The 26,390-nt window shown below is 37.5% G+C and overlaps 1 protein-coding gene and 1 long non-coding RNA gene across 19 annotated transcripts in view; one reads left to right on the top strand and one right to left on the bottom strand.

The window, feature by feature from the left end:
• Positions 1-26,390, bottom strand: part of APC (APC regulator of Wnt signaling pathway) — a 286,846-nt gene that overhangs the window by 93,488 nt on the left and 166,968 nt on the right. For 2 of the 18 annotated variants that reach the window (XM_074328600.2, XM_074328603.2), the window contains exon 1: positions 285-433. The exons of 14 other annotated variants lie outside the window; for them this stretch is intronic. In XM_074328600.2, the coding sequence (XP_074184701.2) occupies positions 285-431 (147 nt within the window). In that variant the 5' untranslated portion in view covers positions 432-433. Of the gene's footprint in view, positions 1-284; positions 434-26,390 lie in introns of those variants that run through there. 2 more of the 18 variants (XM_019727778.3, XM_019727782.3) reach the window with 1 other exon arrangement.
• On the top strand, positions 573-19,477 carry LOC141570677 (uncharacterized). The gene is made up of 3 exons (XR_012494976.2): positions 573-681; positions 2,459-2,699; positions 18,098-19,477. It is a non-coding gene; the product is annotated as an uncharacterized LOC141570677 (long non-coding RNA).

Raw genomic sequence — 26,390 nt, 5'->3', positions numbered from 1 at the left:
TTCTAGCTTCAAAAATAGCTCTTTCTCACCAGACTCCCTTTAACACTTCTACCCCTCCCCCCTTCTTCCTCTTCTGTCAAAAACCCTGGATCAGAAGCACAGGAAATCCATCTCCTGTGCTGCAGTAGAAAGGGGGGAGGGGGAGGAGACGCCCCTGCCTCCACGCTTGGCAAGTGGCAGTGGACCCTGTGCCAAGGAAAGGCCACCAGTTTCAGACAGTACAAGGAAAAATCGTCTCCCCCTCCCTCTGCATTAAGCCGGGCCATCGTGGCTCCAGCACCTACCCCATTTCCGAGCCCAGCAGCACCTCCATTCCGTCTCCAGTGACACCGAGGCGGGCTGCGCCAATATAGCCACATGTCGGTCACGTGTGCCCACGCCCAGCCAATCGGCGGGTCCCCGACGGGAATGGGGAGCGCCCTGGTCCGCATCCAGCGGATTACACAGCTGCTTCACGCGCTGCTTCCCGACCCGCAGCCGGCACTCCGCACCGCACGCGGCCGCAGGGCCCGGGCCCCGCCCTGCTGCAGAAGCGGCGGAGCCCTAACCAGCAGCCAGCGCTGGAGGGTATGCCCGCCCATCCCGTCCCCAGGCAGCCACCGAAGCTTACGGCAGCTGACTAGCATAATAGGTTGGCCTGGAAGGTCCATAAGGCAGAAAGATTAGCATGAGCTGCTGGAGGTGAGTGGGTGAATAATAAATTACATCTTATTCTCAGGTTTGCGGCATAGAGGAAAAGAATGTATTAAATGTATTATAACGAATAATTTTATATTACAAACCACTGATTTGTTAGGCAAATCACCTGAACTATGTTTGAATTAAAAATACAGGTACCAGAAAAGCTACGATGGCAGCACAGCCGTCAGGGAGTCAGTCACTCCTCTGGGCGAGTCTTTGCTCCTGCTACTCACTAGCTCTGCGATTTTAGTCACTAACAGGCTCAGTGCTTCGGCTTCCTTTATAAAATAGGAGGAGAAGTATGGAACAGAGGACTTAATATGCATGAAGCAGTATTTAGAGCAGTCCCTGACACAGTAAGTATTGATGGCTACTGCTAATCTGAGACTTATATTTAGTATTTTAAGGCAAATTCTACATTTCATTTAAATCTAACCAAGTAAAGTTTAAATTACTAATTTTTTATGAGTCTGAGGGACAAAATCCAAATTGCCAAGAATTTAAAGTGGATTTAAATTCTGGTTTAAATGCGGGGTGAGAGGTGTGTGTGGGGGGGAGACCAGTTTCCACGATCTATTTCAAATTTAAAAGGATACTTAACTTCAGGTCTTTAAACAAAATATATTTACTATAATCTTTTCTTCATTTTTCATATTAATAGCATGAAAACAAAAAACAAGCTATTAAACAGCTGTGAACAAAAAAAGGGCCACATACTAAGCCTGACAAGCTCAGGGGAGGCCTGCAAGGCGGCAGGCCTTAAAAACTCAGTGACCAAAAGTAACCACATAAGATGGTTTAAACATAAAAATTCCTAAATAAAAGTGGCTCACGGCAGGTCACGTCTCATCCTAGGCCGGCAGTTTCCTTGACGAAAGTCAATCCTTACCTTAAGTGAGCCCTAAGTGAGCCCCTCTACGACTTTTTGCATACCTTTCAAAGGTCTTGTACCTTTTCCAGACCCCTTAAGGCACAGCCAAGGGCAGCAGAGCAGGAAACCAGGGAAACCCTCATTGTTATCTTGTTCTCCGGCATACCATCTGTCTGCTGTAAATGTCATTAACTATCATCCTGTACCCACCAATGTAAAAGAAGTATGTGTGTTTCTATTTTGCCTTTTTATCCAATCCCAGAGATTCCCCCGCTTTGCTTTCTCCCACCCCCTTAATCTACCACCAATGGATTTCACGTAACCCTCCTTATGTCTCCTCCTTTTATTCTCCTGTATAAGTTGCAAAACTGCCATTCCCCAGAGCATTTTTCTCAATTCATTGAGATTTTGCTTTCTGGCAATTGTCAGTTTGGCTCAAATAAACCATGGGTTTGGATATTTCTTACGAGGACATCTACTTTGGCACCACTGGCAGGATTTCAGAGAAGCCCACCCAGGACCGCCTTGCAGTCCTGGATCTGGTACTAGGTACCAGCAGGGGCCCATGTTGCCCACCAGCTCCCAGCTTTGCACTGAGTGAACTTGGGTGAGTTTTTCTTGGAATTCTGGAACACTCTGTTTTAAGGTAAGAGGTTCTGACTTCATTTGAGCTGTTTTTGTTTGTTTGTTTGTTTTTTAATAAAATCCTTGAGGTGGCACTAAAGGATAAGGATTGAGATAACTCAGGGACAGGAAAAGAAAAAAAAATGCGTGGATGGCCTTTAATTTTGGCTTTTCAATTGAAATTGCTTACTGAGAGTCTGAACAAAACCTTTTGCTAGATAAATAGATACATGAGATAAGGGGCTCAAATTTCCCTCCAGCTCAAATTTCAAGTTTCCTTAGGTGACTAAAAAGCTGTGTGGAGGTGTGTGCGGGTGCCCCCCAGATGAGCAGGACCCCACGTGGAATTCCATCCCAACTGTAATGAAGTACTTGACTTCTCAAGGGACGTGCACATGAGGGCCGGTGACCCAGGGCTCCCAGTCCTCACGATGTCTGAGGAGATGGGCAGAGAAACCAAGACGTGTAAGAGGACTGAACAGACTAGGGACTGTCGCCTCGACAGTCCCTTGGAGCTCAACCCGTAAGTAGCACACTTCTAACCGCCACACAATATCCCTAGACATTTCTTTAGACTCTGCAGATCTCAAATGAAAACTAAAACTCACATGGGAAATCATGCCCCCCAAGCTGACAAGCCCCAGCCGCCATTCATGCTCCTGCAGGTGTACAATCTGCAGGCAGCATTTACCTGTAAGTACTTACAGAAATGGGAAGGTTTAACCAGAAGCAATACCAACTTCAGATGGGCAAAATAGAGCCCATTTTAACACCTAAATTATTTTGGGTTCACAATACAAAAAAAAAGCCACCTCTAAAATCAAACTGAATGAATGGGAGGCTTACCACAGTTGGTCAAGAGAAGCCTCTGAAATGGAACACAGAAAAACTTTCTTCTCTCCAGGAAGTTAGTAAGAAAAATTTAGAGACTGTCTCTGAACTAAAGGCAGCTTCCAAAGCTACTCAATGCGAACACCCCACTTTTTCCTCTTCTCCAACTGCCCCGCTGTACCCTTTACTTCATTATCTGATTTACTCTTCTTTTCTACTCCCCCTTTTCTTTCTTGTGGATGGAAAACAAGGGTTCTGTGAAAATAACCTCCCAGGATGATGTGAGCATAAATCCCCAACATGGTGGGTAGTCAGCCCCAGGCCGGTACCTTCTTTAGTGAAAAAGGTTTGGAGCCAGCGCTGTCCATTGTCCTTGAGCATCTAGGTTCACACACCCTGAAATGCCAGAAGTATTACCTCTCGAAGGGATATTAACCCTCAAGAGAGCACATAATCTTGTTAACTATCCTGCAATCCAGTCCTCCCCTTGCTTTCTCTCATCTCCATGTATGTTCCCTCCTTAATCTCAAATGCATGCAAGAAGCTGCAAAACCGTCATTCTCTGGAGCATTTGAGATCTTGCTCCCCGGCACATGTCTTCAGTTGTGCTCAAATAAACTCTTACAGAAATTCTCTATATGTTTGGACATTTCCTTTGTCAACACAGAATATCTGGAGCAATGTAATTCATTACAAGTTGCTTAAATTATAAAATTAATAGACATACAGCAAAATGCTCATAGATACACATACAACAGATGTTCATGGTGATTATCTTTGGAAGGTAGGATTATGGAATGATTTCTGCTTTTCCTTTGTGCTTTTGGTAATTTTTCTCTTTGTCTTTGTATTATAATGCCTGTCTTTGTATTATAATGCCTGATATATAGCAAATACTCCCTAAATATTTATTGAACAAACAAATGAACTGACCACATATTATTTAGTAGTTATTAGGTTAGTGCAAAAGTAATTGCAGTTTTTGAAATTATTTTTAACCTTTTAAACCGCAATTACTTTTGCACCAACCTAATAGGAAAATTATATACCAAAAGTTTAACTGTATTTAGAAACAATTTCCCTTCATGTCTGAAATAAAGGAAACATGTAAATCAGTATGGTTCTATCTTAAATATCCCTTTTGTCAGGATGACTTAGTTTTACAAAAGGCTTTCAAGATACTCTTACTCAAAGTGTATGATTCACTGAACAGGACTTAATTATTTATATAGTCATTGACTGTGACAAATTCATAATAGATAATTTCTCATAAAGCCTAGAAAAAGCACCCTTTCCTTTCTGGAAAGAAAAAGTACCCTCCAAAAAACAATGAACACATTGTAGTAGTTCCTAAAAATAACTTCTTAGTACCCTAAGAAACAATTCTATGACTCTTGACTCAGACTATGATTCAAGCTATTATTTACTAAACCAGCTTATAGCTGAAATATTTGTCTAGGTTTATTCTACATGTATTGTAGAAATTGATGACTCAAATGAAAAATTTTAAAGAAACTTATGACCATTACACATTCATTAATCACTATGATTCAAATTTAAAAGCAAGCCAATCTAAAACCTTTACATTTTACAGTGTTGCCAACTGAATTATTCAGTTAAGATTTTCAAACCAGTTTCTTCAGAAATTCTGCAAAACTTTGATTTGAATTTTAGTTTTAGAATCTATTTAGCTATTTTAAAAATTATAATTAAAAATATATATAATCAAACTGTATTGGGCCAAATGTGAACACAAAGATCACTGAAGCATTAATTTGTGTTACCAGGTTTGTGTATATCTCAGAATAAAGCTCCTGCTATCCCTATTTAATTAAAAATACTATCATTTACACTATATACAGTATGCATTAAAAATATTTTCTGGTCAAAATTAAAAAAAGAAATAAATTGTATGTGAAGGCTACTGTGAGACGGTACTGACAAACATGCCCCCGATTTCAAACATCTGTGTTCCTTATGATCAGCTGACTGTTTTTAGTAAACGTTCATAAGTAAATGTATAAATATGAACATATACTCCACCTTAAAAAACAAACAAACTTCTGAACCTCCTGCAGCTTAAGAAACCAATAATGACTACATAGTGTTAACAGAATTCTTAATATCTTAAATCTTGTATTCCATTTTAACATAAACGTGTTTGACCTAATTTAAAACTTATGATTTTAAAAACTGACAAGACTAATATAAGCAACAATATTAACTAGTATAAAATGAATTAAAATTAGTGCTCCTTTCATTTGCTTTAATTGACTCTTGTGCTTTGTCAATACTTCTCTTTATTGAAGACCTCAGATAAAAGAATAAAATAGATTTATGACTACAAAGAGACCGACACATTTTTTTTCTTTGAAAATAGTAATTATGTATTGAAAAACAATGTTAATGTAAATCTAAGTCCTCCAGGTGCTAAGCCATCAAATAACATCAGATTCACTTAGAAACCTTCCAGTCTCTAGAGTTATACTGGGTTATGGTATGATGCAAAAGCTTAAGAGAATAAAATGGGTCAGATTTCCAAGGCCAAATTGGTTGTGAAGATCATCTTTCTAAGCTTTTCTGTATTTTTCATGGAACATGTGAAAAGAGCTGAAATATTGCAATGGCATGGAATTTTAGTTAAGTATAAACTAAGTGGGAGATATACGAGGTGTGATCAATAAATACGGTTAATGTTTAAATTAAAAAAAATTACTACAGTAAAAGACCATTGCCATTAATCCCTCAAAATACTCCTCCTCAAGTCGCACGGTGCCAGATCCGGTGACTAAAGTGGACAAAGACATACCACAATATTTTTATTTGACAGAAATTGCCATACCAGAGGCGATGAGTGACATGGAGCCTTCCCATTGTGATCCACAAATACGGTGAATACTGCTGCCGAGTGCCATCCAACGGAAAGGCAGGGATCTTCAATACAGGAAGCAGTGCATCAAACCTTAATAACAGTGTGTGACAAGTTTCCACTTGTTCGGTGCAGTCAGTCGGAAGTGAGCTATGGTTGAGAGAAGGTGTGTTTTAAAGTATGTGGTAAATCATTTTCTATCATAACGCTCTGTGCCACATATTGCTTTTGGTACCGTAATTTTTGTCAAATAAAAACATTACGGTATGTCCTCTTCCACCTTATTCACCAGATCTGACACCATGCGACTTCTGGCTCTTCCCCAAAGTCAAAATGATCATGAAAGGTAAACATTTTGATTTGATTCAGGACATCGAGGCAGCCACAACAGCGCAACTAAAGACACTCATGAAAGAGGACTTCCAGAACTGCTTCAGAAAGTGGCAAGAACGATGGGACAAGTGTGTTCAAAGAGAGGGGGATTAATGGCAATGTGTCTTTTACTACAATACATTTAATTTAAACATTCACTGTACTGTTTGATCACACCTCGTATTCAAGTCTTCCACAAGCCAGACTTACTTATCTGTGTGTTCTCTTACCTCCAAAGACAAAAGTTTCTCAAAAGAAGTATTTCTAGCACCAATAATAGAATCTTAATTAGTTTTTCTCCTCTCTAATCAGCAAATATCAAAATAGTTTTTTATACCCCTGCTTAAGAACATTTCATGGCTTTCCAATGCCTGACAATGGAATAGAGATAGTTTGGAGATTAATTATGGAGGCCCTGAATAGCATGTCACTTAGTCTTTCTACACTGAAAGGCATCCTACATGTATTAAGTTTCCAATGGCTGCCATAACAAATTGCTACAATTTAGTGGCTTAAAACAACAAAATTTATTATCTTGCAGTTTTGTAGTTCAGAAATCCAAAATAGGTTTCACTGAAACCTATTTCAAGGTATCTATAGGGCTGCACTCCTTTGTGGAGATTCTAAGGGAGAATCTGTTGTCTTGCCCTTTCAGCTTCTAGAGACCAACTCCATCCCTTGGTTAGAAGCCTCCTTCCTCCAACTTCAAAGCTAGCAAGGGTGGATTGAGTCCTTTTCAATTTGCAGCACTCTGACTTTGCTTCTATCATCATCTTACTCTTTGACTCTCATTCTTCTGCCTCCCTCTTCCACTCTTCAGGTAAAGAAGCTTACATTGACCCACCTCAACAATCCAGGATAATCTCCTTACTTTCAGGTTACCTCAGTAACAACCTTAATTTCATCTGCAGCCTTAATTCCCCCTTGTTACATAATCTAACATATTCACAGGTTCTGGGGATTACGGAATGGACATCCTTAGGGAACCATTATTCTGCCTACCAACCTATATAGCTTTATTTTCAACTACGTCAGAACTTTAACCCTAATAATAATCCAACCAAACTAAACAATTAGTCATTTCTAAAAATCACCTTAAATGTAGAGCTTTCTGCCTTTACTCTACTGTGATCGTAGAGCAAATTAAGCCTGAAATATCACTGGAGGCAAAAATGACAAAACTGAATCCTACTTTGGGCATATCACGAGAAGGCAGGGTTCTATGGAAAAGACAAGGATGTTGGGAAAATGGAAGGCAGCAGGAAAAGAGGAAGACCAAATATGAGATGGATTGAGGAGCTGGGCAGGGCTGCTGAGGACAGGACGCTGTGGACATCACTCATTCACAGGGTCACCAGGGGTCGGATCTGACTCTATGGCACAATACACACACACTAATGTGATATGAGTACAACGTTCCAGCATACGGAAACTGAAGACTTAGGTTTAAAGTTCTGAATCTTTCACTCTGTAGCTCTATGACCCTGGATAGGTCACTTAACTAGTCTAAGACTTGGCTCCTCTTTCATCTGTAAAATGAGAATAACTACCTGGCTTATTTTATAGAGTTGTTGTAAGAATCAAATTTATCATCATGAACAAACTTTATAAACTGTGAAATAGTTTTTAAAAAGTAAAGGATTATTCATGCCTCTACTGGTCCAAATCAAGGTTCAGCTTAAACATACATTTCCATGAAGTAATCTACCATCCCACCAAGAATCAATTCACCATCTTCTTCCCTCCATTCTTCCCACCTCTTTTAGGCACAAACACATTTTGCACCTCTCTGTGTACATCTCCTTCCCCATTCTTCACTATAAGAATATTGAGGAAAGAATCACACCTGATTTTATCTTATATGCTTCATGGTATGCACATAATATTTATTAAATATTTTGTACATAATATTTATTAAATATTAGTTTAAGGGATAACTTAAAACAAGTCTCCAAAGGGTATCCAATGCAGATGCCCTCATGAAATAATAGTACAGTAAATGGTGAATAATGAATGCAGAGGAAATGGAATGCTTAAATAAAATAAAAAATGCTTAAATAAAAACCCTGGGCGCTGTAGGTAAAAAATAAATAAATACAAAAATAAAAAAGTGATACAACCTTGGGACTAAGTTTCTGAGGTTAGGTAGCTGCACAGTAGAATCATTTTACGAGCTTAGGAATTTTTGAAAGACCATTAAGTCAGAATCTCTGAGGATGAGGCCCAGGCATTGGTAAGTGCTGCCAGGACTGAGAAGCACCAAGCACCATTCTACCTCCATGTAATATATGATGGGGAAAGGACAGTCTCTTCAATAAATGGTGCTGGGAAAACTGGACAGCCACATGCAAATGAATGAAACTGGACTCTGATCTTACACTATACACGAAAATCAACTCAAAATAAATCAAAGACCTAAATTTAAGACTTGAAACTGTAAAACCCCTAGAAGAAAAACATAGTGAGCAGGCTCCCTGTCATTGTTCTTGGCAATGATATTTTGGATTTGACACCAAAAACAAAGGCAACAAAAGCAAAAATAAACAAGAGTGACTACATCAAGCCAAATAGCTTCTGCAGAGCAAAAGAAACCATTAACAAAATGAAAAGGCAACCTACTGAATGGGAGAAAATATTTGTAAATCATATCTGCTAAGGGGTCAATATAGCCATAATATATAAAGAGCTCACATAGAAAAAAATCAGATTAAAAAATGAGCAGAGGAACTGAACAGACATTTTCCCAAAGACATTCAAATAGCCAACAGGTTCATGTAAAGATGCTTAACATCACCATCACCAGGAAAATACTAATCAAAACCACAACGTCACTTCAGACCCGTTATCATCATAAAGACAAGGGATAACAAGTGTGGGGACAATGTGGAGGAAAGGGAACCCTTGTGAACTGTTAGGATGTAATTTGGTGCAGCAACTATGGAAAACAGTACGGAGGTTCCTCCAGAAATTAACGATAGAACTACCATATGGTCTAATTATCCCACTTCTGGGTATGTATTTCCAAAGGAAATGAAAACGGACTATGGAAGGGATACCTGACTCCGATGCTCACTGCAGCCTTATTCATGAGAGCCACGAGAGGAAAGGAAATCCTGTCATTTGCAATAACATGTATAGACCTTAAGGGTATGATGCTAAGTGAAATAAGCCAAGTAGACAAAGACAAATACAGTACGATATCACTTATAAATGTGGGATCTAAATAAAAAGTCAACTTACAGAAACAAAAACTATCACAGAAGATAATTATGATACACAATTATATAATTCATTTAAATTAACCAAAATTGCAGATTATATGCTTAATATGATTCCAACTAGCTTGTCTCTTTTAAAAAAAGTGAGTAACATACATGCACAGAGAAGACCAATGATAACCAAAATATCGAGTGTCCCTGGGTGTGGGATTACAGAAATTTAACTTTTGATGAATTTTATAAAATTTCCACAACCTAACATATATTTCTGATTATTTTTTCCAAAAGTTAAGCACTTCTAAGTTGGACACAATCTAAAATCCCAACAGTTGAAGGAGAGAGAAATTAACATTTATTTCTGATCTAACCTATGGCCAGAGGCAAATTCAGATTTTATGGGAACCAGGAGTACAGAAATTGTGGGAGACTCATGCTTAAGGAAAACACAAATTAAATCAAAGTTGCTAGGGCTGCTGCAAAAGGGTCTAGGAAGGGCCCATGCAATTAGGTACATTAAATTTCGTTAGTTTCACGATAAACCTTTCTAAATTAGTAGCAGACAGTAGGCAAATATGTATGATCTCATCTAACCCTAATAAAACTTCTATAGAGATTAAAAAGATTATTATTCACACAGACAACGAGGCTCAAAGCAATTTTACAACCCACCCAGCCACACAACAGTGAAGTAAGAGGCAGTCGGATTTCTACGCCGGTGTGGATCCCCCTGCCTCCCCCTGCAGGTCTCACCAGCACTTCCCTGTACTGTTAGATCGAGGTTATGTTATCTCCCAGAGCAGCTTGTCGCTCTTCAGAGCCTCATGCCTCAAAATTTACTTGTTCGTTTATCATCCTGATGATTCTGCTGCACTGGGCTCCGCAGTAGATGCTCAATAAATATTTACTGAATCAAAGCATTTTTAATCATCAGAACGAGTGGAAAACAAGAAAACTCAAACAGCTTTGAAAATGTCTAATTGGAATCCACAATAAATACCCTTTGGCCATAAATTTTTATCAGTGAATAACCATAGATTTCTCTGGAATGTACCGTCAACAAAAATTTCTTTAAATGCAGGAGATATTTTTATGTCAGTTTAGTTAAATAATGAAAGAGAAACAGAATTTGGGGTTGTGGCAAATACAAGGTAATGCTTGGTAGTGGGCATTATCAGTAAAGGCAAAATAAATCAGAAAAAGTATGAAAGACTCAATAATGGCTATTCTGAATTAACTCTACTGCCCTTGTGATGTTCAATATGTAAAATATGTATTAGGTTAAATACGCTCTGGTGTAACTCTAGTGAATATACTACATTACAGAGTAAAAAGGACTTGGCAGATGTAACTAAGGTTATTTATTAGCTGATTTTAAAATAGGGCGATTACCCTGCGTGGGCCCAGTGTAATCAAAGGAGCCCTTAGAAGCTCCAAACCGTTCCCTGGCTTCCCATGAAACTAGCATCAATCTCCTTACCTTGGTTCACAAGACCGCATACTCCAGCTCCTGCTCCCACTCCCACTCTTCTCCTCTGCCTCCCCTCCCTTGTCTCTCTTATGTCTATTCACTGCCTTTCCTTCAGCCTCAAAAACTGCTCCCAAATCTTCAAATGACTGCTCCACCATATCGTTGGGGGCTTGGCGTACAAGTCAAATCTTCAGAGCCCTTCCGTGATCACTTTAGCAACACTGGAACCATCCTTAAACTTTCCGTCACATCATGCTTGCTCTATGCTAGAATCATTTAAGATCTGAAAGGCTCTATCTATGTATCTAGCCATTTAGTTTGCTGTCTCCATCTTCACCGTTCCCCAAACTGGAATATAAATTCTATGGGGACAGGAACCTAGATTTGTGTGCATTGCTGTTTCCTTCACACCTGGAACAGGCTTGGTGTATAGTAAGCATTCAATACATTTTGTTGAATGCATGAATGCAGATGGTATAAAGATGAATAAGACATCAACTTAAATGCAATCTAGTAGAGGACCTAAATATTTACAACAAAAGTTTCAATACAAGGAAACGTATGTCAAAGGATGAGAGATTAGATCATTTCCAGCTATATAACCAAGAAAATTTCAGAGAGAAAGTAGCAACAGAATTAGCCTTGAGAGACCTTCAGGAATTTTTCAGGGTAGAGATTTCCATTTTGTCTGTTAGGTTAAAAAATTTAGACTTCGTCTTACGACAATGCAAAACAAAGTTGCTTCAAATAAGGAAGGATTAGAGCAAGATGCACAAAAATTAACAAAATGAGTTTCTAGCTCCTGCTCAAGAGGAGAAATAATCAGAAATAATAAGCATACTACTACTAAATTATAGTTAAATTTAATGGCTACTTTTTCAATTGGAAAATATGATGGCAGGAAAAAACATTTAATTTTATACTCCATAAGAAATTTAATTTTGTTTTATTTGGTGTTATTTTGGCAACTTTGACAACATAGTTATTTATTAATATTATGCTGTCAATAAAATACCAAAACAACCTTTGACAACCATTTTACCCAATTAATAAAATATTCAAATATTTGTGTCTAAGTAAAGTAAAGGATATATATTTTTTTCTCTAAATACTTAACATGCCCTAATCTGGTGAAGTTTCAGTTTTAGGGCATAAAATATTTTAAATTACACTTCCCCTGCGGGGGAAAATTCTGATTACTTTTTAAAAACTAAATGTTTAAAGCAAGATTTTATGCTAGCTTGTGTATTTTTTAAGTATGATCTTGTTTAATATTTTAAACTTTGATCTTTACTGAAAACCTAAAACAGCGATAAAAATTGCTCCCAAAGGTACAATTTGCAGTACAACTTTATAAAACCTATTAATAAAAAATGACATTTTAACACTAAAGACGTGTGACACAAAGTCACCAAAACAGCACCAAATGTTTACAGTATCACTGAGAATTTTAGAAAGAGGAGCACAGAGAATTAATTTTTTTTTAAAACCGTCTTTCTCCCAGGAAAAGATTAAAAATTACCATCATTTAACATATAAAATATCATAAAATACTCAGATTAATGAATCACTTATCAAGTTATAACACACAAAATTAGCCCTTGAAATACATCAGAACTGATGAGGAAAAGCCCAATTTTAATTGATGCTCAAGACAAAATTTGGTGTACATCAAAGAATAAATATACAACCTAATAATGACACTTTATTTATTAGAACCTTAAACCAAATCCTTGTGTCAAGACTTATTCTCACCCCAATATCCACAAATTCTTACCTTGAATGAAAAGATAATCACTTTTTCAACACTATATACCAATTGCAGGTAATATCGCCTAATTCTATACCATTTTCTTTCTTTTTGAATGTCTTCCCTCCCTGTTGCTTTATGATGAATTTTAAACATACAATGCAAAATATAGACCATAAAATTATTTCACTTCTGGATATCTGAACATAAATGCTTGCTATTATAGTTTAAATAATCCGAAGTTGTTATTAAGTAAAAGGAAAAATAATCTACCTAGCACACTAGACTATGTCAATCAAATCAGAAACCTCTGGGTCAACTTGGATTACCCCCCAATAGTACCTAATATATAGATTCCTTTTAGAATTAGGAGAAGAGTCACCCTAATGAAAGAGTTCAAAATGAATACTTAATATTATGTTCTAAGAGGGAATACAGGTGGTTTTTAAAACTAAAACTTCATATTTATCTGTAAGACTTTTCAAAATTTTCTTTGCCAAGTCCTTCAAGATTGGGTAGAATTATTTGAAGTGTCACATAGCTTTTATAGAAGGAAAAAATAGCATTTTTCAAGAACTAGACTAAATTTCATTTCACATTCAAGTACCTTACTCAACAGATCAATAAGCATTTTGATCCCAAACTACTCTGTACCTAACAGAATATAATAAAGGCATTTTCTTAATCTTTTCCCAAAGAAGGTCTGCTATTTACCTTAAACAAATCACTCCGATGCAGTGGTAAGACACCTTGGCTGGATTTATCAACCGTTTGTTATACAGTTTATATAAAATCTTATTTGCCTGGAAGCTGGGAGGGTTGATTTCCCCCCACCCACCTCCACTTCTTCTGAAATACTGTTTTATCTAACACTATTCTGCTATTAAGAACATTATGCTGCTTGAAATGTTTTTAAAAATACTCAAGAAACTTAACAGTGGTTTCCTCTGAGGAGTAGCAGAATTCAGTGGCACCTTTTTAGTGTCTAAAATTTTAACAGAGATCAGTACTACTTTTACATTAACAACAACAAAACCAGCACTAAGCTATACGTAACAAAAAGTCATCCCTAATTGCCAGCTTCTAGAAAGATCCTTCAAAATTAGTATTTTTCACCTTTCATAGCTTTCCATCGGTGACAAAAGTCCCAGCTCGTTGGCACCACACGTAAGGTCTTTCACGATCTGAGCCGTCCTTGCTCCCCAGCTTTACCCATGGCCCCCGCCTACTCCAGCTACACTCCAACCACCGGGACTCCTGTGCACTCACCACCCACTTACGGTGCTCACCGTTTTGTCTCCTGCAGGGTTCTCACTCCACGTGCTCCCCTAGCTAAAGCGGACACGTTTCAGGACTCAGTTTAGACGACATCTCCCACAAGCCTGCACGAAGGCCTCTTACCTCCCGCCTGAATAATACGCCTCCAGAGGCCCCAGCTATCTCACTCACCGCACACTTGGGTTCCTTACTTAGTGATCTTCCTCATGTCTCACTAAGCTCCTTGAGGACAAGACTCCTGTCTTGTGTGTCATCACTGTTTTCTCAGCGGCCGATATCCTGCCTGGTCCCAAGTAGTTACTCAAATGTCTGTGGAATAAACTCTCTCTCACATGTCAAGATCTAACTCTGTGCAGCTACCTCAAACTATCCCAAGTAGTCCGATGCCTTTCCCTCTGTGCTCCTGGAGAACTTAAGTCCATTATCAGCTCAACTTACATCTGTTTCTCCCCACAGACTGTGAGCTTCTGAGCGAGGAGCTCTGCCTTCATCTTCCTAACTATACAAGCACTGTCCTAGGTATCTAGTAGAAATTAAGTATTTGCTGAGTGAATGAAGTGAATATTCCTTAAAAAGTGGGGGGGGGGGGGAATCAAGTGTAGGATATCCTGCTCACTTCTTATTTATGTTTCCACTTAATATGAAGAGACCATAAAGCTCTAAAAACATTTTGTGCTTATTTTAGCATTAGGGAGAGGGAGCCATTAAAAGACTAAACTATTCCTCAGCTAGTTTCTTATCCTCTAACTTCCTGAAACTCCGCTCTCTTTTTCATCCAAATTCTATTCTCACTTCTAACAATTACTCCCCTGCCCCCACTAGCATCCTATTAGCAGCTCGGGAGCAGAGAAGTCCCACTTGAACAGAGGTGGTGGTGGTGGTAAGGTCTGGAGAGAAACTCTTACTCCAGGGCAACAAGGAGAGGTGGACGGTTTCCGACACCTGAAATTGAAAAGACGAATATATTTTTCCCTAGAAACAGTGTTATTCAATGTTACATATGGTAGTTACATGAGTTAATACTGCTCATGGATTAAGTGGTCTGTGGCAGGGCTGGGGACATAACCAATAAGTCAACACTACTCGTGTTCCTAAGGGACGATACCAGATGTTTGCATTTTTGAACGGCTATATATTCCTCTTTTCTTATTTCCCCCTCCTACAATAGAAAACCTGAATTTCACAACAGGTTTGACATAGTCTTTAACATATTTAATATAACAAGACATAAACTTAAGTAAATCACATAATCAAACAGTGTATTTTAATACTTCTGTGTTCAAATACAAGAGACTAGTGTATCTATAAATTAATCAACTACCTCCCCTACAACTTCAAGTTCTTCAGTGAATATCCTCTTAGTTGCACTTTGATGACACCACTTTCTTTTCAACTTTCTCCAGGGGAGACTTTCCCCCTCTCACATCCCTGAACGTTAGGCCAGATGGGAGTGGTGGGACGCTGCAGGCATCGGGAGAAGACCAGGATGCACTCCTTGCATACAGTCACTGTTTCCAAAGCAAATTTCCTCCTCTTTTAAACACGCAGGCTCTTCGGGCACTGCTGTATCCAGCTATGCAACTACTACTGTCGCCAACACTCTTCCATCCTCACCAGTCGTCACTCTCAGTGACAGTCTGTGGGTTACTCATCTAACACCCTGGTGTCTTTGTTTCTTAACTCCTTCACCTCCAAATACCCGCTCCCATGATCACACTCACAGCCCGGTCATCACCAATAACTGTACCAACTCCAAAATCTGAATCAAAATCTCAATTACTAAAGCTCCAGTCTCAAGTGTATCTCCTATTCCTCTAGTTCATGCTACTACTAAAAGCAACATTCTTTTACCTCATTGAGTTCTTTACTCGCATCATGTTTCACTATCCATTATTTTCATCTTTATTTTTCTCCTTACACCCAACAATAACCACTCCCACTCGATAACTCAAACCCTTCATTCCTCTCTCCTCCTATTACATTTACCTGGAAAAACCCCAAGTTGGTTGAACTGAAGTATTCCACTTTCACACACATGCATCAGAGCCACTTATTCAGAAAGGGGAGAAATCAGATAATAGGACTGGCTGGTTTCACTTTAAACTTACAAGTATAAACATGAAAGGATATTTAACACTGCCTGGCAGGACTACTGTCTTTCCTAGAAAGTGCACTTTGCCAGTCTCCAAGTTGACTTCTTCATACCGTTTCTCTCACTTCAAACTTGTAACACACCCATTTTCTTACCTGTGACATTCTCAGCTGAAGACTTACTTCATCCCATGTGAGAGAAATACCCTCATATTTCCCTACCACACATACACTGCTTTCCTTCTATTAAAATGGAAAAAGCACTGCTCCCCGTGACTCACTTGGACAATGGAGTCTAACTGCTCTTGTCTTTTCAAGAGTACCCCCTCTCTCCTGTATAATCAATTTCTCCTTTTCTACTGGATCATTTCCATGAATACAGAAACAGACTCTAGTATCACTCATCTTTACAAATCTCCCCCACCCCACGCACATACACAATAGATATGACCCCATTTCTCTGTTCTACTCACAGCAAAACTTCTTGATCTAGTTCATTTCCTGTCTCTATTTTCTCACCTCTAATTCACTCTTTAACCCACCCTAATCCTAAACAATTTCTTGAAGCTCAACTGTCAAGGTCACCAATACCACCTTGTGGTCAAATTCCATTGCCCTCATCTCAGTACAACCTCTTAATATTTGAACAAGTTGATCACTCTCTTCTATCTGAAATAGACATCTTCCCTTGGTCTCCATGACATATTCTCCTGGTTTTCCTCCTCCCTCTAATTTCCTTGAATGGTTCTGTCTCTTCACTAGTCTTCTAAGAGCTGGAGTGCCTCAGGGCTAGTTCTAGGACTGCTTTCTCTCTTTATCGTTTTTCTCACCTAGTCTTAAGGCTTTAAACATCATTTATATGATGCTAAATCTCGTATTTATATTTCCATCCTAACCCTCTCTTCTAAATATCCAACTAGCTATCTGATATTTCACATAAATGTCTGAGACGTTTAAAACCAGACACTTGACCCACAAATCTCCCTGTCCCCTCCTGACCAGACTTGAATCTTTCAAATTATTACTCCTCCAAAGATCATCCTCAAGCATAACATATAGGCAATTTTTTTCTCAGTTTAATCATATAGGAGTAGCAGCCTTATTCTTTCATACTATTCCAGCAGCATAAGTATGCCAGCACCTTAAATTTCTGATTACAGTCAGAATTCACTATTTTGTAAATGAAAGATATTCACCCATATTCACTCAGATTTCTGAATGCACTTGGACCCAATAGCTAGGTTAAAGTAGTAGTAATATCTATAGACGAGGTAGCCAAGATTTCACCAACATGTTAAAGCTAGAGAGTGTATCCTACAATTTCTAAGAGGAAGCTACATTCCAAATTTACGTGAGTTTTCTTCTCATCAGACATCAAACATGATAAAAAATACATCACTACAAAAAGCTTCACAATCAAACAACCATTTTTCTGAACAGTGCATAAATAATAGAATGGTGTGTAGCATTCTGAAAGCCTTAGGCTTCTTTTGCATAGATTCACCTTGAGATCACCACAAACATCAAATATAAGAATGCTGATCCAATCCTTATTTCTTTTTTTTTCTTTCATTGATTTTACTGAATTCTTTATGTACAAAAGCAATACATTCTTATGACAAGCCAAGAATAACGGAGCCATGTAAAAGTTAATAATCTTTCCATGCTTCTAATCCCACCATCCTGAGATAACCAATATTAACAGTTTTATAAGTCTCCTCCTACAGTTTTGTTTAGATTTATGCATACATGTAAGTAAATACATTATAGATACATAAGTTTATGGCATACAGGTTACAGGGCTTTTCTTTAACAAAACTACTGTAATCATTACTCAGCAGATTACATTATTTCATTTGATAATATTATGGAGTTCCTTATAGATGTAATGTAATCTTTTTTTTTAAAATTTATTGGGGTGACAATTGTTAGTAAAATTACGTAGATTTCCAATCTTTATTTCAATTTTGGGGGGACATGGTTGGGAGGTACCGCAACACCTTCCAAGAAAACCCCCAATGATCTTTCTATTTCTGTGTTCCAGTCATTCCCATGCTGAATAGAGCTGACCTGTGTGACCGACAAGGTATCGCAGGAGTGTGACTTCCGAGGCTTGGTCAAAAAGACACTGTAGCTCCCACCTTGGCCTCCGAGATTGCTTACTCTGGAGCCAGCCACCGTACAGTGAGGAGATTCAAGTGACCCTATGCAAAGGCCAATGTGGAGCCCAGACCAGCACCAACTTGCCAGTCAAACGAGTGAGTGAGTGACCTTGCCAGCAGATCCTTCACCCCAGTCAAGTCAGCAAACGCTGCTCACGTACACAGACAACAAGTAAAATATACAGGTTCTCTCACCTTACTATAAGCCACAATGAATGAAATTCCTCACAACCACCTCCTGTGTGGCTAGCACATGAGCTACCTTAGCTAGACCTTTCCAAATGACCTTCAACCATGGGATCACTTTTGTTAAAATACAAACCAGGAGGATTTCCACATTGAACTAATCTCTTCCAGCAACCAATTTGTAATTTTTAAAGTAAAAAACTGTTCTGGAACTTGAATAAGAGTATCGCTATGATTTTAAATTCTTAAGTATGTCAGTTCCAGAATGCTGATTTTTGATGAAAACCAAATTAGACTCTACTATAATAGTATATGGATTTGCTCTCCTAAAGAACATTCACAGACACGTTTGCAAAGTTTTGAGTTTCTGTGAACTACAGTTTGAAAGGCTAAACAAGAAAACAGTCACAGTGACAGCCTCTGTGGAAGGCATGTGGGGCTGAGGGACAGGGGTAGGAGATTTTCATTTCAAACGCTCTTATAACTTTTGAAATGTGTACTACATGCATGTAATGTCTGCCCAAAGATATAAGACTTTTAAGTCTCTTTTCCTAACAAAGCTGCATTTTTTAAAATGTTTAAAATGAGAGAGACCTAAAACAACTTTAGTACTTATTCAAAACTGTGAGAATCAGTAAAGAAAAAAACCCTCACCAAAACGGAATCGGGAGACCAGAAGGGCGAGCGCTTGACGTCAATTACAGGTGAGGTCAATTACAAGAAGTATGGTCAATTACAGACCCCAAACCAAGAATCATCAACAAGAAAGAATCTTCAAGATAGGGCCCAACAGGAAAAGATGTACATTGCATCTCTAACAAAAATCCGAATACCCCAGCAACTCAGCCAATGAGAAACCTTCATTTCTCTGAACTCTTGCTTTTCTCCAGTGGACTTATGTTCCAAACAACCCCTCTAACTTTCTCCTCCTTTTTCTCCATAAGACACTCCTTTCTTTTATTGTTGGAACTGCCTATGGCTTTTGCCTTAGCGTGCTTGTCCCGAATTGCAATTTTTTGCTGTTCCTGAATAAACCCATTTTTGCTGGCAAAATAACTGTTTTATTTTTTAGGTCAACAAAACCATGCTCATTACTTTTTTTGGTCTATCAAGTAAGACATTATTTCAGTATCTTATTATCAATGCCTGCATTTAAGTTTGAGGCCAAGAAGCAAGTTCCGTGTTACAACTCTGGAAAACAAAGACGTTATGACAAGAAACAATCTGGCTTCAACAACATGAAAGTGGACTATGATTTAAAAAATCTTGTATGTCCATCATCTTTAGGGAAGTTATCTGAGATAAATGCTCCCTATATCATTTCAGAAAAATATCTGAAAAAAAAGCATAGCTAAAACATAATAAGTCCTAATTTTGTGGGCATAAAAGCTAAATGACAAGAAGGCTTTAAGTGATCTGTCCTATTTAGTTAAGGCAGAGCCAAAGACTTGAATCAAGGTTTCATTTTCCATTAAACCAAAGTCAACTATTTCTGATTTAGAAATTTAAATATATTTATCTTCAGCAGAGAGATGTCTTCCTATACCAGTGGTTGGGCCTTAATTTTACCAAATACAGACAAGTACAATGAGGATACGTATGCCAGGTATGAAAAAAAATTTGTGTAAAATACCCTAATTAAATTAAATGTTGAGTACAGGTAGCATAATAAAACCAGAAGCCTCCATTACTAGGTTTATAGAGGGTCTTCAGGAACTTCATTATGAACCAATTAATAGCCACATAAAAGATTTAATTTGCAAGTGAGTAACACTGAGATAGATTAGAAACAGAAAATATTTTTTAAACTTTTAAAAAAAAAATTATTTAAGTGTGTTTTTCCAGGACGCATCAACTCCAAGTCAAGTAGTTAGTTCAATCCAGTTATGGAGGGCACAGCTCACAGTGGCCCATCGGGGTATCGAACCAGCAACCTTGTTGTTAAGAGCACCACGCTCTAACCAACTGAGCTAACTGGCCTCCCCAGAAACATAATTTTTTAAAATAACACTCAATAATTTCTTTTTTAGGCATATAAAGCATTATACTAAATACTGGTGAGAGAAGAGGACAAGAACTCTTTCTCCCATTCAGCTATACTTTTTGATTCCATTTAACATCTTGGCAAGAAAACTGTCATGGTTCAAGTCAAGTACTCAAGGTCCTAATAGTATTTAATTCACAGGCTGTTATCTGAATTGAGAAGCAAACCTTTTGTCAAAGGCCTAATTCTACACTAAATCAAGAATCTTATTAATCCAATATAAACTAATAACAAACAAATCATAGCATCTGGCAACTCATCATAAAATATTAAGTTGTAGAAAAACAAAATCCTACCAATATGTACTTCCAAAAGAAAGTGTCCAAAGTCTATGAAAGTGAAGCAAAAACTGGATTTAATAGCTGGCATAATATATTGGTATGACACAGCTAATTCTTCTTCCATATGACTTTTGGTTTTTGAGTAAGAATTAAATTTTGGGTAAAATACATAACTTAATTTCAACTGAGAACCAACTCAGTAATTCATTAGCGTACACGTGATATGAGTGAGTGTTAAACCAAATGAGTACAACAATAAAAATACATTTGTAGATTTTGTCCAGTGTGACAATTTTTCCAACCTATAAGTTTATTTTTTTAACTGATGACTAGTATCATCTTTCAGTGATGCTAATATGTCAATGGATGTGTTAGAAAAGGCAGAGGAAAAACTCTTGTATTAGAACTAAGAAGCCATTGAAGAAATGTTATTGAAATATTAGAAAAGATACTATGCTAAGCGACATAAGTCACACAGAAAAAGTTGAGAACCATATGATTTCACTGATATGTGGGATATAAAACTGAAAGCAACAAAGGAATAAGACAAATAAGGAAACAAAAACTCATAGACACAGACAATAGTTTAGCGGTTACCAGAGGGTAAGGGGGTAGTAGGGCGGTAGATGAGGGTAAGGGGGATCAAATAAATGGTGATGGAAGGAGAACTGACTCTGGGTGGTGAGCACACAATGTGATATACAGATGATGTAATACATAATTGTACACCTGAAACCTATGTAAGTTTTCTAACCATTGTCACCCTCAATAAATTTTAATTAAAAAAAAAATTCATCAAAAAAAATTAGAAAAAATATCAGTCTCTGAAGTGAAACTATGGCAAAGACAAAAACAGAAGAAATGAAAATGAAAGAATGACTAGAATGAGAAAGCCTGTTAAACAGAGGTACCACTAAAATCAAGCCCTAGTGTACATGGAAGAACACAATAGGGAAAACGTGTTCCAGTTTTGTAGCAAGCATTGCAAGATTGTGGAAGCAAGAGTTAATAAGCACACTGACTGAATACACTAAATGTTAACAGTAGAACAGTATCGTTCGTCCACTGTCTGAAGTCTGACATAAGAACTGCTTTATGGGGGAGAGTATTGAAGTAAGAATCTTCAGCAAGTCCTCAGAGTCCAGCTCAGGACCAGCGCAGACATGAACAAATGTTGAGACTGATGCCAAGACCAACTGACAAGCTGCATTTAGTAACAGGCAGCAAACTTTAACTGAAACACTAGACTTACAAATGAAATTTAGGAAGTATAAAATTAATTGCATTCATAATAAATATATGGAGGGGCTGGCCCGGTGGCTCAGCTGGTTAGAGCTCCATGTTCTTAACTCCGGAGGCTGCCGGTTCGATTCCCACATCGAACCCATAGTGGGCTCTCAACCCCAAGGTTGCCAGTTCGATTCCTCGAGTCCCGCAAGGGATGGTGGGCAGCGCCCCCTGCAACTAAGATTGGACACGGCACCTTGAGCTGAGCTGCTGCTGAGCTCCTGGATGGCTCAGTTGGTGGGAGAGCATCCTCTCAACCACAGGGTTGTTGGTTCGACTCCTGCAAGGGATGGTGGGCTGCGCCCCCTGCAACTAGCAACGGCAACTGGACCTGGAGCTGAGCTGCACCCTCCATAACTAAGACTGAAAGGACAACAACTTGACTTGGAAAGAAAGTCCTGGAAATACACACTGTTCCCCAACAAAATCCTGTTCCCCCTTCCCCAATAAAATCTTAAAAAAAGAAAAAAACACTTAAAAAAAATACTTAAAAAATAAATAAATATATGGATAATCAAGATATATTAACATTTTATCAGCTATTAACAGTCACTGATAAATCATCATGTCAGTTATGCCCAGTATGGCTAATGGTATCGTATGGCTGAAAAGAACTCAGGAAACTATGAAGACGGAGAGATCTGGATTTTAGTTCAATTTAACTTGAGGTGAGTCAACTGACCCTTCTTCCTTTGGCCTCTGTTTTCACATATTTAGAATGGGAGGGGGTAGAAGGAAGGGCACAGGAGAGACCTAATGACATCTAGGGTAGTCCTAAAATTCTCTGTCAGCTCATTTTAACCTTCAGTTTCCTGAAGGGAAGTGAGCTAACCTAAAATAAAGATCTGTTTAAATCTAACATAGCAGGGAAGTAAACAAACTATAATTAATAACAATCTTCAACATAGTATTTTATTTTAGTTGAGAGGAAAAAGAATCAAGTAAACAAATATAAGAATTCCTTAAAAGAGAAATGCTTTTGCACTTTGTTGATGCATCAGTGTAATCACAAAGTGACGGATGGCATTTCATGCTGCAGCCGTGATTAACTCCAGTCAAATGTCTTTGAAACAAAAACATATTAGTATGTTATATTAAATTTTCAACATCCTTCTACCCAGAGAAGAATGTCAATGTATGTAAAGACTGCTGTAGTGTAGTTTGCCTAGTAGGACTTCTTCTATCCTGTGTGTTTGACCTCCTATTTAACAGATTTAATCTCAGATTTCAAAAAGCAAGTTACACATATAATATTTTAAATAGATATAGATAAGATTAAAAACTTGTATTCTGTCCCTGAGATATACCAAGCAATATTAAAAGTAAAATAAAATAAAAATCACAACATCCACATGGCACATAGAGAGCTGTCACATTTATTATTGGAACTGAACCCACTTCCACTAAAGAATACTAAAGAACAAATTTGTTTGCCGTCTCTCCTCAGTTCAGTGCATTCTCCCTCCCTCTTCACACATCTCCACTTCAAAAATGTCCAGATCATATTCTCTGTACTCACTTGAAGGACAATTCCTACCCCAATGCACTACCAATATACAAGTATTTCTAACTTCTCTAGTCAAATAAAATATCCTCTGTCCCCTTCCCTTGGGGCTTTGCAAAGTAATAGGAATTGATGAAATATTAAAAGGAAACATAACTTAATGCTTATGCTTCCCAGGAATCTCATTTGTACTATAAAAGAGGCCTAATATAGAAATGTTAAGTCCTCCTTGAACAAGTTAGTCAAAGAAATACTTGGACTTCTTCTTGTGGAAATAGCAGATTAGGCAATCCAGACCAACTATGCTTCTGAAGTCAATTTTAGAAGCTAGAAAAAATATTAAAATAATCTTCTTAAAAACATCAAATAACTACCAACATAGTAAGAAATAAATTACTAGTTCAAATTCACCAGAAGTCGAATCCAGAAAGGTGAGATCAGCTTTTGCCTTTTGTGGGTTTGCCATCAGAGGCAGCATTTAAGAGGCTAAACTTTGTGATTTGTTGCCTGCTTTGCAGGACTGGGAGACAAAAGTTAGAGTTTGGGACCCACCAAGAATAAGGACTGCAGTAAAAACACCCTTGGCCTTGAGCTGGGACTCCAAAGAGATGCACCTTAAGAAGAGTAAGATGGAACCAGGGGGTAGTCCAGAAAAGTGAAAAAAAAAAAAAAAAAGAAAGTGGATTAAGATAGTCTTGTACTCCCAGGCATTTGACAATAGCAAATGAAAATCTTCTCCAGAGAAAAATTAACTTCACCTTATATATGAAATTATTTCTACAACAGAAAACAGAATCAGACCAACAAAGACCTGACAATATTGGAATTATCAGACACAAACTAAAAAATAAGTATGCTTACTACATTCAAGGAGATAAAAGACAACTTTTTTTTTCTGAAACGGAAAGCTATAAAAAGTGAGTGACATGGTTGATATGAAAAAGAACCAAATAAAAATCTCATACTGAAAGATAAAATAATCTACATTAAGAATTTACTGGATGAGTTAACAGGTTAGAAGCAGGTGAAAAAACTTTGGAGATAGGTCAGACTGAACTATCCAGAATGAAAACTAGAGGGACAAAAAGTAGGAAAGGAACAGAAAAGAGGGTAAAAGACAGTCTAATATACTAAACTGGAGTCCCCCCAAAAACAGAAGAGAGAATACGGAGAAAAAGAAATATTTGAAAAAAATAATGGCTAAGAAATTTCCAGAACTGACAAAAGATACCAATCCATGAATTGACGAAGCCCCCTAAAATCCAATGCCTAACCAGAGCATAGTAAAACAACAGAAAATCAAACACAAAGATAAACATCTTAAAAGCAGCCAAAGGAAAATGATAATTTTAAAAGGAAAGAGAAACACAAAGAGCTGAGGTCTCAAAAACTATGGAATGTGTTGAAATAAAGTAACCACCAACCCAGAATGTGCTGAAGTAAATAAAGTAACTGCCAACCTAGAATTGTCTACCCAGCAAAAATATCTTTCAAGAGTGAGGTAATTTAAAGTGTTTTTAAGCAAACAGACTAAAGGAAGTTCTAAACATGTGTCTCAGATTCTTCAAGATTAAGTAAAATGATCCTAAGAGGAAAACCATAGGAAATCTAAGAACATGGTAAATACATGCATTAAACTAAGCTGAATATTGACGGTATAAAACAATAACAATGAGGGACAAAGAAAATAAATATGAATTAAAATGCACAACAATTCTATATTAGTAGGGCTGCTAGTAAATAGAATTAAAGTGCATCATCTGGGGAAGAGGATCTCTGTATAAGATTCGTATTGCAATTTCTAGAGTAACTAGTTAAAGAAGAGAAAAAGAGGTCATAACTTCCAAATAATAATGGGGAAAAATATGAATGATAAAATAGCAACTCATCTAAATGGCAAGAAAGGAGAGAAAGGGGAACAATTATTAGGGCATATGTGAATTACATAATAAGATGGGAGATTTAAATCCAACCAACCATGTCACATAAGAGACACATCTAAAACATAAGAACATAGAAAGGTTGGACATAAAAGAATGAAAAGAAGAAAGCTGATGTTACATTAATCCCAAACTGGACCTCAATACAAAAAGTACCAAAATAATCATGAGACAGAAAACCTGATCAGGCTTAAAAACTAGGAGTCAAATTAGTAATTAAAAAAAAAGAAAACTAACAGCCCAGATAGCTTCTCTGCCAGAATTTAAAATTTAAGGAAGAAATAATTCTACTCATACACAAACTCTTCCAGAATAGAAAATGAGGGTCAGCTCATTTCACAAGACTAGCATAATGTTGATTTCAAATCCCGAAAAGAACAATATATAGGCCATCTCACTCATTAATACTGATGCAAAATCATAAACAAAATAACAAATTGAACCCAGCAAAATATAAAGAATAAAAAAGGAACACTTCAGACCGGTACGTCACTAAGATATAACTATTATGCATTTCTAGTAATTTACTAGCATAGCCTCAAATATATAAAGCAAAAGTTGAGAGAACTACAAAGGAAAATAATCAAATCCATAATCAAATCCACAATTATGATAAAGAGACTTTAACATACCCTTCTCCGTGACTGATACAAGCTAACAAGAGATCGTTAATGCTACTAAAGATATGAAATACAGGATTGACAAACATGACCTAATGAAAACATATAGAACATTGCATTCAGTAAGTGCAGAGGGAAAAAAAAAAGACAATACACTGGGCCATAATACAATGCAGATCTCAAATTGTAAAGGTCTGAAATCACAGGCCTTTGAAGCAGAGTGTGTTCTCTGATTACACCGTACTATTAAAAATCAAAACCAAACTTAAAAACTAGAAAAATCTCCATGTTTAAAAATTGAGAAATTTAACGC

The sequence above is a fragment of the Rhinolophus sinicus genome, chromosome 3 (assembly GCF_057876585.1).
Source record: "Rhinolophus sinicus isolate RSI-liver-muscle chromosome 3, RSI-T2T, whole genome shotgun sequence".
Classification (NCBI taxonomy): Eukaryota; Metazoa; Chordata; class Mammalia; order Chiroptera; family Rhinolophidae; genus Rhinolophus; species Rhinolophus sinicus.
This window is presented reverse-complemented; position numbering and strand designations above follow the sequence as displayed.